Raw genomic sequence first — 22,409 nt, 5'->3', positions numbered from 1 at the left:
GTGTATGATTGGGTGAGTGTGATGAGCGCGTGGCAGCGCTGGACTGGTGCAGCTGCTGCTATGTGATTATTATAAGCGCTCGTAACGTGTGTGGTGATGATCGCGTTAACGCGGAGACTGGAGATGTGAGGAGTGCATGAGCAGAGAGCCGGACTGGTTTACTGTTACTGTGCCGCGGGGAAGGTAAGAGAACCAGCACGGTCAGCCATCCATCCATTTAATCATCCATACTGGTCAGCTCGTGCACACCAGTAACACCAACCATAGCATGACTGCAGTGTGTGTTCACGCTTTCATCCGTCTAATACACCTACAGGATTCATGTACGGGTGGAACCGAAAGTGCCGATGATCAGATCTGCACTCTGTGTGGTTATACAATCACTGACTGTATATCACCGGCATATTATTTGGCTGATGGACCATATTAATGTGGCAGTGTGTGCTGTACTGCTATAGTGTAGCAGGTGCAGCAGTGTTGTTGGGATTATTCCATTAATGGATTGGGTAGAGAGGGGTGACGAACTGTAAAACCGTCAGTGATTGTATACCCACACGGTACTTTTACATTTTCAGCATTTACTAGACGCTTTTATTCAAAGCGACTTACAGTACCCTGACAGTATACAGTCTAAGCAATTGAAGGTTAAGAGCCTTCCTCAAGGGCCCAAAAGTGTCAACCTGGCAGTGGTGGGGCTTGAACCGGCAACCTTCTGATTACTGGACCTTAACCATTAGGCTACAACTGCCCTCTGTACATCTGCATTTCAGGCCTGCAACACATTCCAAAAAAAAGTTGGGACAGTAAAGCATTTACCACTTTGTAATGGTGCCGTTCCTTTTTACCACTTAAAAGAGGTTTTGGCACCGAGGAGCCCAAGTGATTTAGTGTTTCAGCTTTTATTTTGTCTCGTCTTAAGATGTGTAACAGTACGGGGGGGGTTTGCCACGCCTTTGTAATGTGTGCAGCAGGTGGGTTTGTACTGTCTTGTTGAAAAATGCTGGACGTCCCTGGAAAAGACGACATCCTGAAGGCAGCACATGTTACTGACACACCCCATACCATGACAGACCCTGGTACTGACACACCCCATACCATGACAGACCCTGGTACTGACACACCCCATACCATGACAGACCCTGGTACTGACACACCCTCATACCATGACAGACCCTGGTACTGACACACCCCATACCATGACACACCCTGGTACTGACACACACCCATACCATGACACACCCTGGTACTGACACACCTCATACCATGACAGACCCTGGTACTGACACACCCCCATACCATGACACACCCTGGTACTGACACACACCCATACCATGACAGACCCTGGTACTGATACACCCCCATACCATGACAGACCCTGGTACTGACACACCCCATACCATGACACACCCTGGTACTGACACACCCCATACCATGACACCCTGGTACTGACACACACCCATACCATGACAGACCCTGGTACTGACACACCCCATACCATGACACACCCTGGTACTGACACACACCCATACCATGACAGACCCTGGTACTGACACACCCCATACCATGACACCCTGGTACTGACACACCCCCATACCATGACAGACCCTGGTACTGACACACCCCATACCATGACAGACCCTGGTACTGACACACCCCATACCATGACACACCCTGGTACTGACACACACCCATACCATGACACACCCTGGTACTGACACACCTCATACCATGACAGACCCTGGTACTGACACACCCCATACCATGACACACCCTGGTACTGACACACACCCATACCATGACAGACCCTGGTACTGACACACCCCATACCATGACACACCCTGGTACTGACACACACCCATACCATGACACACCCTGGTACTGACACACCTCATACCATGACAGACCCTGGTACTGACACACCCCATACCATGACACACCCTGGTACTGACACACACCCATACCATGACAGACCCTGGTACTGACACACCCCATACCATGACACACCCTGGTACTGACACACACCCATACCATGACAGACCCTGGTACTGACACACCCCCATACCATGACACCCTGGTACTGACACACACCCATACCATGACAGACCCTGGTACTGATACACCCCCATACCATGACAGACCCTGGTACTGACACACCCCATACCATGACACACCCTGGTACTGACACACCCCATACCATGACACCCTGGTACTGACACACACCCATACCATGACAGACCCTGGTACTGACACACCCCATACCATGACACACCCTGGTACTGACACACACCCATACCATGACACCCTGGTACTGACACACACCCATACCATGACAGACCCTGGTACTGACACACCCCATACCATGACACACCCTGGTACTGACACACACCCATACCATGACAGACCCTGATACTGATACACCCCCATACCATGACAGACCCTGGTACTGACACACCCCATACCATGACAGACCCTGGTACTGACACACCCCATACCATGACAGACCCTGGTACTGACACACCCCATACCATGACACACCCTGGTACTGACACACACCCATACCATGACAGACCCTGATACTGATACACCCCATACCATGACAGACCCTGGTACTGACACACCCCCATACCATGACAGACCCTGGTACTGATACACCCCCATACCATGACAGACCCTGGTACTGATACACCCCCATACCATGACACACCCTGATACTGACACACCCCCATACCATGACACCCTGGTACTGACACACACCCATACCATGACAGACCCTGGTACTGACACACCCCATACCATGACACACCCTGGTACTGACACACACCCATACCATGACACACCCTGGTACTGACACACCTCATACCATGACAGACCCTGGTACTGACACACCCCCATACCATGACACACCCTGGTACTGACACACACCCATACCATGACAGACCCTGGTACTGACACACACCCATACCATGACACACCCTGGTACTGACACACCTCATACCATGACAGACCCTGGTACTGACACACCCCATACCATGACACACCCTGGTACTGACACACCCCATACCATGACACCCTGGTACTGACACACACCCATACCGTGACAGACCCTGGTACTGACACACCCCATACCATGACACACCCTGGTACTGACACACACCCATACCATGACAGACCCTGGTACTGACACACCCCATACCATGACACCCTGGTACTGACACACCCCCATACCATGACAGACCCTGGTACTGACACACCCCATACCATGACAGACCCTGGTACTGACACACCCCATACCATGACACACCCTGGTACTGACACACACCCATACCATGACACACCCTGGTACTGACACACCTCATACCATGACAGACCCTGGTACTGACACACCCCATACCATGACACACCCTGGTACTGACACACACCCATACCATGACAGACCCTGGTACTGACACACCCCATACCATGACACACCCTGGTACTGACACACACCCATACCATGACACACCCTGGTACTGACACACCTCATACCATGACAGACCCTGGTACTGACACACCCCATACCATGACACACCCTGGTACTGACACACACCCATACCATGACAGACCCTGGTACTGACACACCCCATACCATGACACACCCTGGTACTGACACACACCCATACCATGACAGACCCTGGTACTGACACACCCCCATACCATGACACCCTGGTACTGACACACACCCATACCATGACAGACCCTGGTACTGATACACCCCCATACCATGACAGACCCTGGTACTGACACACCCCATACCATGACACACCCTGGTACTGACACACCCCATACCATGACACCCTGGTACTGACACACACCCATACCATGACAGACCCTGGTACTGACACACCCCATACCATGACACACCCTGGTACTGACACACACCCATACCATGACAGACCCTGGTACTGACACACCCCATACCATGACACCCTGGTACTGACACACACCCATACCATGACAGACCCTGGTACTGACACACCCCATACCATGACACACCCTGGTACTGACACACACCCATACCATGACAGACCCTGATACTGATACACCCCCATACCATGACAGACCCTGGTACTGACACACCCCATACCATGACAGACCCTGGTACTGACACACCCCATACCATGACAGACCCTGGTACTGACACACCCCATACCATGACACACCCTGGTACTGACACACACCCATACCATGACAGACCCTGATACTGATACACCCCATACCATGACAGACCCTGGTACTGACACACCCCATACCATGACAGACCCTGGTACTGACACACCCCATACCATGACAGACCCTGGTACTGACACACCCCATACCATGACACACCCTGGTACTGACACACACCCATACCATGACAGACCCTGGTACTGATACACCCCCATACCATGACAGACCCTGGTACTGACACACCCATACCATGACAGACCCTGGTACTGACACACCCCCATACCATGACACCCTGGTACTGACACACACCCATACCATGACAGACCCTGGTACTGATACACCCCCATACCATGACAGACCCTGGTACTGACACACCCCATACCATGACAGACCCTGATACTGATACACCCCATACCATGACAGACCCTGGTACTGACACACCCCCATACCATGACAGACCCTGGTACTGATACACCCCCATACCATGACAGACCCTGGTACTGATACACCCCCATACCATGACAGATCCTGGTACTGACACACCCCCATACCATGACAGACCCTGGTACTGACACACACCCATACCATGACAGACCCTGATACTGATACACCCCATACCATGACAGACCCTGGTACTGACACACCCCCATACCATGACAGACCCTGGTACTGATACACCCCCATACCATGACAGACCCTGGTACTGATACACCCCCATACCATGACAGATCCTGGTACTGACACACCCCCATACCATGACAAACTCTGACACACCCCTAGGGCTGTCGCGCTAACCGCAATTTTGAGATATCGCGGTATAGACCAGCCAACCGCAGGGCATGCCAAGCAACCGCAACACCGCAATATTCAAGTTTTTTCTTTCTTTCTTCTCTTTTTTTTTATTGTTGCAGGGTCCATCTTGTTTTATACGCTTACATTCGTGCGTAATAAATGTTAAATAAATTCATAATGAAAATTAGCTAAGAGCGACATTTTCCAGCAACCTGTTCTCATGCGTTGCTGCTGAGTGTCAGGCTTTGTGTTTTAAAATGTAAACAATCGCAACAGGAATTATAGGCAAGTTTATTAATGATCAAATAGAGTTCACACTCAATAAATACTTGTAATTTAGACGACATTTAAACAGCTTTGGCGAACTAAAACACTTAATGACTGTTAATATGGCATTGCAGCCTGCAGATTCTCTCTTGCTGGCTTGCTGGAATGATTTAAATGTACAGTGTATCACAAAAGTGAGTACACCCCTCACATTTCTGCAGATATTTAAGTATATCTTTTCATGGGACAACACTGACAAAATGACACTTTGACACAATGAAAAGTAGTCTGTGTGCAGCTTATATAACAGTGTAAATTTATTCTTCCCTCAAAATAACTCAATATACAGCCATTAATGTCTAAACCACCGGCAACAAAAGTGAGTACACCCCTTAGTGAAAGTTCCTGAAGTGTCAATATTTTGTGTGGCCACCATTATTTCCCAGAACTGCCTTAACTCTCCTGGGCATGGAGTTTACCAGAGCTTCACAGGTTGCCACTGGAATGCTTTTCCACTCCTCCATGACGACATCACGGAGCTGGCGGATATTCGAGACTTTGCGCTCCTCCACCTTCCGCTTGAGGATGCCCCAAAGATGTTCTATTGGGTTTAGGTCTGGAGACATGCTTGGCCAGTCCATCACCTTTACCCTCAGCCTCTTCAATAAAGCAGTGGTCGTCTTAGAGGTGTGTTTGGGGTCATTATCATGCTGGAACACTGCCCTGCGACCCAGTTTCCGGAGGGAGGGGATCATGCTCTGCTCAGTATTTCACAGTACATATTGGAGTTCATGTGTCCCTCAATGAAATGTAACTCCCCAACACCTGCTGCACTCATGCAGCCCCAGACCATGGCATTCCCACCACCATGCTTGACTGTAGGCATGACACACTTATCTTTGTACTCCTCACCTGATTGCCGCCACACATGCTTGAGACCATCTGAACCAAACAAATTAATCTTGGTCTCATCAGACCATAGGACCTGGTTCCAGTAATCCATGTCCTTTGTTGACATGTCTTCAGCAAACTGTTTGCGGGCTTTCTTGTGTAGAGACTTCAGAAGAGGCTTCCTTCTGGGGTGACAGCCATGCAGACCAATTTGATGTAGTGTGCGGCGTATGGTCTGAGCACTGACAGGCTGACCCCCCACCTTTTCAATCTCTGCAGCAATGCTGACAGCACTCCTGCGCCTATCTTTCAAAGACAGCAGTTGGATGTGACGCTGAGCACGTGCACTCAGCTTCTTTGGACGACCAACGCGAGGTCTGTTCTGAGTGGACCCTGCTCTTTTAAAACGCTGGATGATCTTGGCCACTGTGCTGCAGCTCAGTTTCAGGGTGTTGGCAATCTTCTTGTAGCCTTGGCCATCTTCATGTAGCGCAACAATTCGTCTTTTAAGATCCTCAGAGAGTTCTTTGCCATGAGGTGCCATGTTGGAACTTTCAGTGACCAGTATGAGAGAGTGTGAGAGCTGTACTACTAAATTGAACACACCTGCTCCCTATGCACGCCTGAGACCTAGTAACACTAACAAATCACATGACATTTTGCAGGGAAAATGACAAGCAGTGCTAAATTTGGACATTTAGGGGTGTAGTCTCTTAGGGGTGTACTCACTTTTGTTGCCGGTGGTTTAGACATTAATGGCTGTATATTGAGTTATTTTGAGGGAAGAATAAATTTACACTGTTATATAAGCTGCACACAGACTACTTTTCATTGTGTCAAAGTGTCATTTTGTCAGTGTTGTCCCATGAAAAGATATACTTAAATATCTGCAGAAATGTGAGGGGTGTACTCACTTTTGTGATACACTGTATTTTTTCGTTGAATAAAAATGTATTGAAACGAATAATAACTTGAAATGTAGTAAATATTGTTATGTTAATTATACCTACTAAATAGATAGTTAATAGTGGCGCGATAACCAGGCTAGACTTTCTCTGATCTCTAAAGTCGCATGCAGGTACAGTACACGTGTATTAATGCAACGAGCACCATCAGAGAGAGTTTTAGTACCGAGGGGAACATCGCTACCCCACTCAGATCCTCTCTAAAACACATCAGGTGAACGTGTTGGTTTGTCTAGCGCGCATGAACGCAGGTTTAAACTCTTACAGACTTTATTCTTTATTCTATTTTTTTTTTACCATATTTTGATTAGATGTGCATTTAAAATATTTAGCCTAAACACTTTTTTTTTCGTTTCACAGTGTATATCTAGAAGCTTAATTTAAACCTTTTTTAATAGAGAAAAGACGCACATCCCTGCTCTGTTCTGTATTTAACATTAAACATGCATTTCATTGGTCTTAAAGCTGTCTCATCTTTGTCATTATAAAGCAATAATATACCGAATCATAGCCTAACAATAAAGCTTGTTTATATAGCTCTAAAATCCAGATCAATTAAGTAATTAAAAAAAAAAAAAAAAAATGGCGATATAACCGCATACCGCGATATTGAGACAGGCTGAACACCGCAAGGGGAAATTCTGTCACCACGACAGCCCTACACACCCCCATACCATGACACACCCTGGTAATGACACACCCCCATACCATGACAGACCCTGGTACTGATACACCCCCATACCATGACAGACCCTGTTACTGATACACCCCCATACCATGACACACCCTGGTACTGATACACCCCCATACCATGACACACCCTGGTACTGACACACCCCCATACCATGACAGACCCTGGTACTGACACAACCTCATACCATGACAGACCCTGGTACTGACACACCCCCATACCATGAGAGACCCTGGCACTGACACACCCCCATACCATGACAGACCCTGGTACTGACACACCCCCATACCATGACAGTCCCTGGTACTGATACACCCCCATACCATGACAGTCCCTGGTACTGACACCCCCCCATACCATGACAGTCCCTGGCACTGACACACCCCCATACCATGACAGACCCTGGTACTGACACACCCCCATACCATGACAGACCCTGGTACTGACACACCTCATACCATGACAGACCCTGGTACTGACACGCCCCCATACCATGACAGACCCTGGTACTGACACACCCTCATACCATGACAGACCCTGGTACTGACACACCCCCATACCATGACAGACCCTGGTACTGATACACCCCCATACCATGACAGACCCTGTTACTGACACACCCCCATACCATGACAGACCCTGTTACTGACACACCCCCATACCATGACACACCCTGGTACTGACACCTCATACCATGACAGACCCTGGTACTGATACACCCCCATACCATGACAGACCCTGGTACTGATACACCCCCATACCATGACAGACCCTGTTACTGACACACCCCCATACCATGACACACCCTGGTACTGACACCTCATACCATGACAGACCCTGGTACTGACACACCCCCATACCATGACAGACCCTGGTACTGACACACCCCCATACCATGACAGACCCTGGTACTGACACACCTCATACCATGACAGACCCTGGTACTGACACGCCCCCATACCATGACAGACCCTGGTACTGACACACCCCCATACCATGACAGACCCTGGTACTGACACACCCCCATACCATGACAGACCCTGGTACTGACACGCCCCCATACCATGACAGACCCTGGTACTGACACGCCCCCATACCATGACAGACCCTGTTACTGACACACCCCCATACCATGACACACCCTGGTACTGACACCTCATACCATGACAGACCCTGGTACTGACACACCCCCATACCATTGACAGACCCTGGTACTGACACACCCCCATACCATGACAGACCCTGGTACTGACACACCCCCATACCATGACAGACCCTGGTACTGACACACCCCCATACCATGACAGACCCTGGTACTGACACACCCCCATACCATGACAGACCCTGGTACTGACACACCCCCATACCATGACAGACCCTGGTACTGACACACCCCCATACCATGACAGACCCTGGTACTGACACGCCCCCATACCATGACAGACCCTGGTACTGACACTCCCCCATACCATGACAGACCCTGGTACTGACACCTCATACCATGACAGACCCTGGTACTGATACACCCCCATACCATGACAGACCCTGGTACTGACACCTCATACCATGACAGACCCTGATACTGACACGCCCCCATACCATGACAGACCCTGGTACTGACACCTCATACCATGACAGATCCTGGTACTGACACACCCCCATACCATGACAGACCCTGGTACTGACACCTCATACCATGACAGACCCTGGTACTGACACACCCCCATACCATGACAGACCCTGGTACTGACACACCCCCATACCATGACAGACCCTGGTACTGACACACCCCCATACCATGACAGACCCTGGTACTGACACACCCCCATATCATGACAGACCCTGGTACTGACACCCCCATACCTTGACAGACCCTGGTACTGACACACCCCCATACCATGACAGTCCCTGGTACTGACACACCCCCATACCATGACAGTCCCTGGTACTGACACACCCCCATACCATGACAGACCCTGGTACTGACACACCCCCATATCATGACAGACCCTGGTACTGACACCCCCATACCTTGACAGACCCTGGTACTGACACACCCCCATACCATGACAGTCCCTGGTACTGACACACCCCCATACCATGACAGTCCCTGGTACTGACACCTCATACCATGACAGACCCTGGTACTGACACACCCCCATACCATGACAGTCCCTGGTACTGACACCTCATACCATGACAGACCCTGGTACTGACACACCCCCATACCATGACAGACCCTGGTACTGACACACCCTCATACCATGACAGACCCTGGTATTGACACACCCCCATACCATGACAGACCCTGGTACTGATACACCCCCATACCATGACAGACCCTGGTACTGACACCTCATACCATGACAGACCCTGGTATTGACACCCCCCCATACCATGACAGACCCTGGTACTGATACACCCCCATACCATGACAGTCCCTGGTACTGACACCTCATACCATGACAGACCCTGGTATTGACACCCCCCCATACCATGACAGACCCTGGTATTGACACCCCCCCATACCATGACAGACCCTGGTACTGATACACCCCCATACCATGACAGTCCCTGGCACTGACACCTCATACCATGACAGACCCTGGTACTGACACACCCCCATACCATGACACACCCTGGTACTGACACCTCATACCATGACAGACGCTGGTACTGATACACCCCCATACCATGACAGACCCTGGTACTGACACCTCATACCATGACAGACCCTGGTACTGACACACCCCCATACCATGACGGAACCTGTTTTTTGGAATAACAGTCTGGATGGTCCTTTTTGTCTTTGGTCCGGAGCATTAATTGGCGTAAATTTTTTTCAAAAAAGACCTGGAATGCTGATTCATCTGACAACAATAAACGTTTCCACTGTGTGATGGTCCATCCTAGATGCCTCCGAGCCCAGAGAAATCGACGCCGCTTCTGGACATGGTTAACATAAGGCTTCTTTTTTGCACAGTAAAGTTTTAAGTATCATTTGTGCAGTAACTCTGTATTGTAGAGCTTGATAAAGGTTTGATAAACTAATTCCTTACCCATGTGGTTATATCAGCTATTGTTGATTGGAGGTTCTTGATGCCGTCTGAGGGATGGAAGATCACGAGCGTTCAGATTAAGCTTGTGTCCTTGGTTTTTACACACTCAAATTCCTCCTGATTCCTTGAATGGTTTAATGATATTCTGCACTGTAGAGGGAGAAATATGCAAATCCCTTCCAATCTTTCTTTGAGGTTGATTGTTTTTAAACATTTCAATCATTTGTGGATAAACTGGATCCTCTGATCATCTTTACTCATCAGAGACTCTCAGCCTTTCCTGGATGCTGCGTTTGTACCAAACCATGATCACAATCACCTGTTTAAAATCACATCATTATTTAGTTTTTTTACCTCATTACTAGCCCTAAATTGCCCCCGTCCCAACTTTTTTTAGAATGTGTTGCAGGCCTGAAATGCAGGAATAGAGGTATCAGTCAAGCAATCTATAAAGACCCTCCAACATTTAATAGATCCGTCACCCTGTGGGTGGTTATAATGTTATGGCTCATCAGCGTACATAAATGTTGAAACCTTAAGGTGAAAGATGAGACCGGAGCTCATAGTTCTGATAGTGCTGCATAGTGCTGCAGCTGGACCTCGTCCAGTCAGTAATGGACGTCCTAAATCGAGTATCTGCTGTAACGATTGATTCTGTGTTATTAATCCAGTCATCTGCTGCTCGTCTCTGCTCCCGGATGATCGACTGTTTTCCCTCCTGTACTGGAATTAAATTAAAACAAAAAAGAACAAATCGGTTTATTAAATGTAATTGTGGTTGAACAGCGCTGATGCAAACTTTGTTCTAGGAGGACCAGATTTGATAATGTGAAAGTGCCCGAGGGTCACAACAGTCCCTGATGACATTACAGTGGACCCTTGACTTAAGCATTTAATTGGTTCTGAAGGGCTGTTCTTAATGTTTGTTAGTTAAACCTATTTTTCCCTTAAGAAATAATGTAAACAGAATTAATCCGTGCCAGACCTCCCAAACCCCCACTTACCTAACCTTTCTAATGTCTTAAATGCTCTTTTTTGTTATAATATATATCTTAAATTATAAAATAGATAATACTGTAATAAACAATAATAAACAACAATACACAGTAATACTGTACTGTACATAAACACACATCACATTTCAGTACAGTACGTGTGCTGTATCATACACCATAATACATTTCCTTCTGTTTTTATAAAATGTATCTACCAGAAACAACAATAACTCTCATATTTCTCTATTATTTCCTTCTACATTTCAGTACTGTTGTATTGTGTAGCTGTAATTGCACGAAAGAAAGAATACTTTAATCAGCCGATTTCCTTCTTCTCTCTCACTCACTGTCCCCTCTGTCTGATACACAGTGACACCTACTGGCAGGAGTAATTTTACAACAACAAACATAATAGATTTGTTCATTTTCTCAACACTATGATTTTTCTGCATCTTCTTTGAGGCCATTTTAATATTGAATGTAACAAAATTTAAAGAAAACACCGGAAAAACACCGTCCGTTGTCCGAATGTTCACTCACTGTATATATACAGAGAGAGACGGTTGGAGTGAACTTGTTCGTGACGTCTCGTTTCGCGAATTTCGGTTCGGAATCCTAAATTTGTTTGTACGTAACCCAAAATGTTTGTATGGTAAACCTTTCGTAACTCCAGGGTCTACTGTATTTTTTTTTTTTTCTGTTTGACTGTGCTGGCGGGCCACAAGTAACGCAATTCAAGACAAAAGTCGCAGGCCAAGTGGCCGCTCAGGTGGCGCAGCGGTAAAAGACATGCGCTGCAACCAGAGCTGGATTTCGAAGGAGCGTCGTTTCGAATCCAGCTCTGCCTTCACGGTCGAGGCCGGGTGGCTATGGACAACGATTGGCCTGTTGTCCGGGTGGGGGGCGGGACTTGAGACCGTAGGGGATGCTCTCTCAGGAACGGGGCGGCTGCTGGCTGGTTGGTGGCGCCTGTATGGAGACGGGAGGGGGTGTGGCGGAGTGTGTGATCCTCCGTGCACAGTACTCTGCCACGCTACACTCGTCAAGTGTGGGTGATAAGACGGTCGATTGGCTGTGCATGTTTCGGAGGAGGTGTGGAACGGCCTCGTCAGCCCCAATCAGGAGCAGGAATCCGCACTAATGAGAGGATGATAGATGGGATGAAATTGGACGTGCTAAACTTATTTAAAAAAAAAAAAAAAGTCGCAGGCCATATAAAATCTGACCTCGGGCCATGATTGGCCCGCGAGCCTTGGACATGCCTGCTTTGGGGGAAGAAGTTTTTCATGTATTTACATTTTCAGCACTTAGCAGACGCTTTTATCCAAAGCGACTTACAGTTGTGACAGTATACAGTATACAAAGCATTTTAGGGTTAAGGGCCTTGCTCAAGAGCCCAACAGTGGCAACCTGGCAGTGGTGAGGTTTGAACTAGTGACCTTCGAATTACTGGACCAGTATCTTAACCACTAGGCTACATCTGCCCCTACAACTGTAATGATGATGTGAAAGCATCAGCGCTTCAGTGGCTACTTGCTCAACCAAAAACAGTTTTTGCTGACGCCATTAAAAAGTTGGTTCGACATGTAAAAATGCGTTGGAGTTCGAAAGATCCCTTGTAGAAATAGAATAGAAATAGAACCTTGTTTATTTAAGTGAATACCGCTAAGAGCTTCTGACATCACATTACAATGCCAAACCACATTCTGTGTGTGTAAGAGAGTGCAGGTGCTAGTCTGGCCTGTCTGCAGTACAGACCTCTTTTTCCAAAAAAAAAAAAATGAAGCATGAAGGACTGAAGTGGAAAAAAAATCCACTGGTGAATCGGTCTCTTCAATTCCCAAACTGTTACAGAATGTTAAAGGAAAGGTTTATAATTTTTTAAAATTTATTTATATTTTATTTATGCATTTCTCCCCTTTTCTCCCTCTTTAATGCATCCAATTGCATCACGCTTCCTCTCCACTAATGCCGATCCCCGCTCTGATTGAGGAGAACGAAGCTAACCCACGCCCCCTCCGACACGTGGGCAGCAGCCGTATGCATCTTGTCACCTACACTTTGACGAGTGCAGTGCAGCTCAGCACTGTGTACGGAGAGACACACCCTGAGAGCACTCTCTTCCCGTCTCTGTGCAGGCGCCTTCAATCAGCCAGCAGAGGTCGCATCTGCATTAGTTATGGTTCCAGCGTGTGTTTTACCGCTGCGCCACCTGAGCGGCTTAAAGGAAAGTTAACATGCTAGATCCAAGCCTGGACCTCAGCAGTGCTACTGACCTGGCCGGGCGTGTACCGAACACGATTGGTCGTTTTTGAGGATGGGAAGGATGGACTGGGTTACTCCTCTTTGCCACTGTGATGTACTTACTGTCTTTAAAGTGTTGGTGACTAGAGAAGATTAGCATGAGTCTCTGTGTGTGATAGATCTGTGGTGGTGTGCTTTGAATCAACGCCCCAAAACATTGATGAATGTGTGTGTTTTTTTTCCCTCTGTGTGTTTTACAGGTATTTTGGTGCGTGTGTGTCGCCCCCTGGTGGTCATGCAGGGTGTCGGTGGTGTTCTGCTGATGGCTGTGATCGGCGCTGTGTGTTCCGCGGACTCGGACACGCACACAGGCCGACAGAGACACGACAGCAACCTGGAGATCTGTATCCTTCCGCCGCTCTGCCGAACAAAACACTAGTCCTAACGTCTTCCAGAAGTATGTGGACGCCCCTCTTAATTTTTAAAGTCAGGTGTTTAAGACACATGTTCTTTATTATGAGCATATTATATATTTCCAGCTTTGTTGTAACAGTTTGGGGAAGTCCCTTTCCTGTTCCAGCATGACAAGTAAACCATGAAACACTGTTGGGATGAATTGGAACATTGACTGTGAGGACAAAGTTAGAAATGCACAAATTCCTACAGACACACTTAGAGGAGGCTGTTGGAGTCAGAACATTAAAACCACCTCCTTGTTTCTACACTCACTGTCCATTTTATCAGCTCCACTTACCATATAGAAGCACTTTGTAGTTCTACAATTACTGACTGTAGTCCATATGTTTCTCTACATGCTTTGTTAGCCCCCTTTCATGCTGTTCTTCAAATGGTCAGGACCCCCACAGGACCACCACAGAGCAGGTATTATTTAGGTGGTGGATGATTCTCAGCACTGCAGTGACACTGACATGGTGGTGGTGTGTTAGTGTGTGTTGTGCTGGTGTGAGTGGAACAGGAGTTTTTAAACACCGTGTCCACTCACAGTCCACTCTATTAGACACTCCTACCTAGTTGGTCCACCTTGTAGATGTAAAGTCAGAGACGATCGCTCATCTATTGCTGCTGTTTGAGTCGGTCATCTTCTAGACCTTCATCAGTGGTCACAGGACGCTGCCCACGGGATGCTGTTGGCTGGATATTTTTGGTTGGTGGACGATTCTCAGTCCAGCAGAGACAGTGAGGTGTTTAAAAACTCCAGCAGCGCTGCTGTGTCTGATCCACTCATACCAGCATTGTGATTAAATAGAAACACAACATGAGACTTTGGTAAATCTAGGAAGGACTGTCTGGCCGGCTGTGTGTGTTTTGGGGATCCTGTGTCCTAGATGAGTTGTCACTCTGTTCTCAAGTTTGCTAAATTTGGATATGGGCAAGCCGTAGCCTCGTGGTTAGGGTATTGGACTAGTAATCAGAAGTTCACTGGTTCAAGCCCCACCACTGCCAGGTTGCTCTTGTTGGGCCCTTGAGCAAGGCTCTTAACCCTCAATTGCTCAGACTGTATTCTGTAAGTCACTTTGGATAAAGGTGTCTGTTTAATGGCGAAAATGTAAATGGATAGAACTACTCTCACTGTGGTTCGGTGGAGTCTGTCAATGCGTTTACCCTCAGCGCTTGTGAAACGTACTGAGAGTGAAGTGTGTGTGTATAGTGGGCGTGTCCAGTGTTTTTCTGAGCTAGCGTCAGATAAGCGTCTGTTCGAGGTGAAGCGGAAGGATCAGCTGAACGCTCTGAGGAACCTGGTGGATCTGAAAGACGTCAATCAGCAGTACAAGATCATCGACATCATGCTCAAGGGTCTCTTCAAGGTACATCACTCTTCCACCTCCTCGTCCCTCTACCTATAGATAGTAAAGGGCATTCCCCAAACTGTTAGAGAAAGTATAAGCTGCTGTTGCAGCAGCAATGGGGGTTAAAAAGCCTTTCAGACCTTTCCTATTCCGTACACGCCCAGTTGTGCCTGTCGGGCGCCTGGCCAGGCTGGTGGCACAGCTGAGGCTTGAACCCGAGCATTCGAGGCTGAATAATAATCGTAATAATAAGAACATTTGAAGGACAGGTGGTGGCTAATATTAATATAATGTCAAGCCCGACACTATCTGTGTGCGTTTACAACATGTGGATCAGTCTAGGCTAGTGTAGGTATCTCGAGGGTTCACTGTTGTCCTGGTGATCTGCTATCAGAGCTTCAATCTTAGCCATGAACTTCAATCATCCAAAACCAATTCTGGCAACAATTTAGGGAAGGCTAGAGCCCTCTCAGTCCCACTGCACAGCTTTGGGATAAATGGAACATCAGTTGTGGTCGAGACTGCCGTGCCAGCAACGCTGCTTCTGCTAGATGTGACGGGTGCTGGTGTGTTTGCACCAAAAATATTCAGCGCTTTTTACAATGGAAATTGTCTTTAAGCAACTTCACAGAATCCTGGACCAACAGACCAAAAACCCCTATTGATCAGCATAGGGCGACAGCGGCAAGGGAAAAACTCCCTTAAAAATACAGGAAGAAACCTTGAGAGGAACCAGGCTCAGCAGGGACCTCCAGCCTTCGTGGGTGGTCTGGAGGATACTTTAAATAAACAGGATTTACACAAATCATACAAACACAGAATTCAATTGAACTAAAAGTTATTCAGTCCAGTCTGTAACAAAGTCCGTAGTGAGTTCTTGAAATTTTTGGTGCAAACATGCCAGGTGTCCGTCACATCTAGTAGGAGCAGCATTGTTGGCACGGCAGTCTGGACTTGCAGTCTTTAACCTCGAGAGGGTGAACAGGTTTCATCAGAACCACCTCGGGGTAAAACAGGAGATGTAGTCAATAGTAAAATATCAGTTTTGCAGAGAGTAGCTTTAGACTCCGGCACCCCTAGAGGTCCTAGAGCAGATGGACATCAGTTCCTACAGATACAGTCTATATTCTCATATTGTTTTAGAAGTGTGGATGCTGTTTTAGCACTCTCATATTGTCAGGTGTCCACTTTTGACAATTATATACAGTAATGTACATAGATGTATAAATATATATAATGGTGCGTTTGTGTGTGTGTGTGTAGGTCCTGGAAGAATCCCGAGCCGTTCTCAAAGCCGCCAACCTGCGGCCAGAGGATCCGTTCCCTCAGGATGACAAGATCAAAGAGGGTGAGGAGCCGCCTTGTTTTGAAGATGCGCCCATCAGTATTTAGTAGGGACCCAGGGGCCGTACTTGAGGGGCCCCTGTGTGTGCTGTGACATTTTCTAACCATGTATTCTTATTAATTAGTGTATCAGTAGCCACTCAGTGCTAATTTGAACAGTCGCTCCATCCTGGTCAGGGTCACGGCGGGTCCGGTACCCTGGGGAAACACTGGTCGTAATGCTGGAATACCCTGTACAAACAGCTTAGGCCATCCCCTCGCCCACAGACATAGCCAATCAGTCTCAAAGCTCAGCCTGACTCGTCCTTACATCGCTTTATCCTGGTCAGGGTCTCAGTGAGTCTGATTCCAACCCTCAGAAAGGTTGCCAGTCCATCACAGGACTAAACCTGAAGCTCCGCCCCTTTAGAACTCAACACTAAAGCAAGTGTCCTATTGGACGGAGACAGAAACGTACCGGTTTCTTTACTGAATATTATTTCCACCAAAGGATGGTGGTGTGAAATCTCATCATCCCACAAACCCATTATAACTTTAAGGTATAAGACTGGTCTAGTCTGGTCTAGTCAGAGTCCTAAGCTGGACCCCACTGAGATTCTGGATGGGATCTGGACCAGACCAGTGATTCTTAGAACCCCTAGTGATGTAACGAAGCGTTTGGGTGCAGTAACCTTTACACAGGTAGTACAGGTGTTGCAGAACTTTCTTAGGGGGCGCTCGGGTGGCGCAACGTTGAATTACCCCAGCACACAACCACTGGTATCCAGGGTTCGAATCCCCAGCAGTGCTATCAGTCAGTCGGGTGTCTACATACAGGCACGATTGGCTGTGTCTGGGAAGTGTGTGGGAGTGTGTTCAGGGGGGTTTGGACCCATAGCGACCCTGACCAGAATACAGTGGTGTTAAATTTGAATGTGGAACTAAACCCAGTGTGAGAAACAGAGGAAGTCTGAGGTATTTTATTTGTGTGTGTGTGTGTGTGTGTGTGTGTGTGTGTGTGTGTGTGTGTGTGTGTGTGTGTGTGTGTGTGTGTGTGTGTGTGTGTAGCGTACTCTCACGTGCTGGAGAACACGGCGTTTTTCGGTGACGTGGCGCTCCGGTTCCCCCGGATTGTTCACCATTACTACGATGGGAACGCGGAGTGGGCGGAGACTCTTCGCTGGGGGCTGAGCTTCTGTAACCAGAGCGGCGTGTTTACTGGAGCCACTCACCAACACGTCCTCACACTGGTGAGTCCTGCACTGGTACCCCAAAAATATACACACGCCCCCTACTGATGGTTACATGTAACTGCTCCTCACACTGGTACCCCAAAAATATACACACGCCCCCTACTGATGGTTACATGTAACTGCACTGTGTGGTCAAATGTATATGGACGCCCCCTTCTGTTCCTTCTCTCTTCTCCTCTTTCTCTTGTCTTCCTCTCGGATCTCACTTACTTTATCAACTGAATAGGCACAAATTCCTACAGACGCACTCCAAAAGCGATTTAATATAAACATCCATGTTTTTGGAACAGGATGTTCAAACAAGCTCATGGTCAGACATCCCAGAACTTCTGTCTATATAGTGTACATATTTATACACACTCACTGAGCACTTTATTAGGAACATCTGCTCAGTCACATTTCACAAATCATGCAGATACAGATCAAGAGCTTCAGACTGAATGAATGAATGAATCCAGGCCACACAGAATTTGGAGGTTCTATCAAGTATCAGTCTGGTGTTCTTAATAAACTGGCCTCTTGTAATCAGATCAGTGATCTGCAGACTGTTTGTTCAGACTCTCTGATTAGGGCTGTCGCGCTAACCACAATTTTGAAATACCGCGGTATAGACCAGCCAACCGCAGGGCATGCCAAGCAACCGCACAACCGCGATGTTCACGTTTTTTCTTTCTTCTTTTTGTTGCAGGGTCCGTTTTGTTTTTCGCTTACATTCAGGCGTAATAAATGTTAAATAAATTCATAATGAAAATGAGCTAATAGTGTCATTTTCCTGCCAACTGTTCACATGCGTTGCTGCTGAGTGTCAGGCTTTGTGTTTTAAAATGGAAACAATGGCGACAGGAATTATAGGCAAGTTTATTAATGATTAAATTGAGTTCACACTCAATAATACTTGTAATTTAGACTATATTCAAACAGCCTTGGTGTACTAAAACACTTAATGACGGTTAATATGGCATTGCAGCCTGCAGATATTCTCTTTCTGGCTTGCTGGAATGATTTAAATGTATAATTAACTTAATGTATAATATTAACTTGAAATGTAGTATATATTGTTATGTTAATTATACCAACTAAATAGATGGTTAATAGTGGCACATTAACAACCAGGCTAGATTTCCTCTGCTCTCTAAAGTATGCATGCAGGTACAGTACACGTGTGTATTAGTGTAACGAGCCCCATCAGAGAGAGATTTAGTGCTGAGGGGAACATCGCTACCCCACTCAGATCCTCTCTCAAACCACATCAGGTGAACATGTTGGTTCTTCTAGCGCGCATGATAACGCAGGTTTAAGGTCTTACAGACTTTATTCTTTATGCTAAACGAAAGGTTTTTTTTTTTTTTTTTTGATTAGATGTGCATTTGAAATATTTAGCCTAAACAGTTTGCTTTTTTTTTTTTTTTCGTTTCAGTGTATATCTAGCCTAGGCTAGAAGCTAAATTTAAACCTTTTTTTAATAGAGAAAAGACGCGCATCCCTGCTCTGTTCTGTATTTAACAAAAAACACGCATTTGATTTGTCTTAAAGCCGTCTCATCTTTGTCATTATAAAGCAATAATATACTGAATCATAGCCTAACAATAAAGCTTGTTTATATAGCTCTAAAATCCAGATCAATTAAGTAATTTTCAAAAACAAAAAAAAATGGCGATATTACCGGTGTTGAACCACGCTGAATACCGCAAGGGGAAATTCTTTCACCACGACAGCCCTAGCTCTGATCTTTATTTATTAATAATCGAACTTTGTCCATAGACGTTTTCCAGCGGATTCAAATCCCCGCAGCTCAGACGGAGTGTATGATTAGCTACAGTACATTGATTTACTGGACTCATGGTCAGGTGTCCACATACTTTTGGTCACGTCGTGTCTCTCTCCTCCTGTGTGTGTGTGTGTGTAGATGTCTCAGGAACTGGGGATCACAGATAAATCTCCAGACTTCATCAACCCGTATCGTACAGAGAAAGATGATGTGAGTAACACACATGCACTCACAAACACACACACACACACACACAATATACACACAACGTCCCGTTAGTGTTGTTTACATTTGTGCCCTTTAGTGTCAACAGTCGCAGCAGTTTCCCCCAGTTTAGTCATATCCGATTACTCCTGCTGACCCCCACTGACTAACTCGGGCCCCCTCTGACACGTGCACAGTACCCACCGCTTCTTTTCACCTGCATACGGAACCTCTGCCAACAAACCGAATGGAACAAGCTGCCGCACCGGACACACCCAATCGACTCATTCATACCTATTGAGAGGGGGACCCCCCACCAACATGTGGAACATGCCATACCACCTTAACAATAAACCACATCATTATGGAATGTCACAAGTACAGTACAATAAGAAATCAATGAGGAATCCCGAATAATCTGATAGAAGTTTTCAACCCTAAACACTATAAAAAAGTAATAAAATTTCTTGTAATAACTGAACTAATCACAAAAGTGTGAAAACATCAAAAAACTAATGAAGCACCTCTCGGCCGCAATTATTAATTACATGAAGACGTGATGTTAAACCCCTTAATGAACATATCACAGAAATAAGAAGAAAAAAATAACAACAACTGAGAACTTACATATGAAAAAAAAAACTAAGATGAAACAAGAAAGTTTAAGACTTGGAAAATAAATAAATAAAACTTCAATGCTCCTGCCATGAATGTGACCAATGTGTTAACATGGTGTTAAACCATAAAATAAACAAACAAAAAAACAAAACCTGCATACGGAGATCCATATTGCGCACGGAGAGTCATGCGCCGATCCCCCGTGTCTGTGCAGCACCATCGATCAGCCAGCAGAGGTCATAATTCCAGCATCCCCACTCTGGAACCACCCCTTTCATTGTCCGTGTTGGTGCCCGGCTGGCTGATAGCAGAGCTGAGATTCAAACTCAAGATGTCCGCTCCAGGTAGTGTGTGTTTACTGCTGCGCCATCTGAGTGCCCAATGAACTTTTATTTGACTTAATTTGGTCCCAAAGCTCAAACACTTCCAGCAGAAAGAATTCGACTGAGCACGAATGCTTTTCCTTCTCTAACAGATTGTGGTGGAATCAGGACCTGGACTCACAAGCTCTCGCATGTTTCTCTCCTCGCTTCTGTCTCAGTTCTGTTAAATCGTGGTGATGAAATATTCCTGCGTTCGTACGCTTGACTCTCTCTCTCTCTCCGTGTCCCGTTCAGGTCCTGCAGACGGCGGAGGCCTTCCAGACGCTTCTGCGTGAGGAACAGAAGCGCAGGAGGAAGGAGGACAAGAGGAAAGAGATGAGGAAAGGACCTCGTATTTCACGCTCTCGCTCCGAGCTCTAGCGCCACCTGCTGGAGTCGCACTCGCGTCGAGAGAGAGAGAGAGACGCAGAACATGAGAGGGAAACGGCAGGACGGATTAAACAGAGCAGGATTTACTGTATCACCTTTATTATGAGTTTGAATTTGGGTTGAATTTTATTTACTGTTTAACAGCCGTATAAAGAAAATAATCACTCTTTATTAAATTACATCAATATTTATGGTCTTTTACTTGTACTGCTATGTGTTGTGCTAGCCCTCCACTTCAGCGGTGACGTCGGTGGTCGGACAACAGCGCCCTCTAACGTCTGCTCAAGGTACAAGCTTGAGAAGTAGAGGAATACAAAGAGTACAGGGTGTTCCAAGAGTGATTAAGGCTTGACCAACATGGGTGTGCTGCTTAAGACGAAGGATTGAAAACATGGAATCTTATATGACCAAAATTAGGCTTGTTAGTCACATCTACCTATTAGTGGAGAGTCCAGACTGAACCCTGGAGGTATTTTCCAGACACATGGCAACCCTTTTTCATAGGTACAGGTACAGTATGCTTTGCTTCCTCAGAAGTGTGTCTTAAAAACAGCCCACAGTTCTACAGTAGTC

The 22,409-nt window shown here is 46.8% G+C and overlaps 1 protein-coding gene across 1 annotated transcript; it reads left to right on the top strand.

The window, feature by feature from the left end:
- Positions 1 to 23: 23 nt before the first annotated feature.
- ccdc134 (coiled-coil domain containing 134) lies at positions 24 to 22,025 on the top strand. The gene is made up of 7 exons (XM_063017341.1): positions 24 to 183; positions 14,371 to 14,514; positions 15,815 to 15,936; positions 17,182 to 17,266; positions 18,310 to 18,491; positions 20,401 to 20,472; positions 21,702 to 22,025. The coding sequence occupies exons 2-7, from the start codon at positions 14,406 to 14,408 to the stop codon at positions 21,825 to 21,827; spliced, it is 696 nt and encodes a 231-aa protein (XP_062873411.1). The 5' UTR covers positions 24 to 183; positions 14,371 to 14,405; the 3' UTR covers positions 21,828 to 22,025.
- The last annotated feature ends 384 nt before the right edge of the window (positions 22,026 to 22,409 follow it).

This window comes from Trichomycterus rosablanca, chromosome 2 (genome assembly GCF_030014385.1).
Source record: "Trichomycterus rosablanca isolate fTriRos1 chromosome 2, fTriRos1.hap1, whole genome shotgun sequence".
NCBI lineage: Eukaryota > Metazoa > Chordata > Actinopteri > Siluriformes > Trichomycteridae > Trichomycterus > Trichomycterus rosablanca.
Note: the sequence above shows the minus strand (reverse complement) of the source record. Positions and strands in the feature narration are given on the sequence as shown.

Coding starts and splice junctions, on each gene's coding strand:
- ccdc134 (XM_063017341.1), top strand. CDS start 14,406: ATGCAGGGTGTCGGTGGTGTTCTGCTGATGGCTGTGATCGGCGCTGTG. Junction 14,515..15,814: donor CGACAGCAACCTGGAGATCT/GTATCCTTCCGC, acceptor AGCTAGCGTCAG/ATAAGCGTCTGTTCGAGGTG. Junction 20,473..21,701: donor ATCGTACAGAGAAAGATGAT/GTGAGTAACACA, acceptor TGTCCCGTTCAG/GTCCTGCAGACGGCGGAGGC.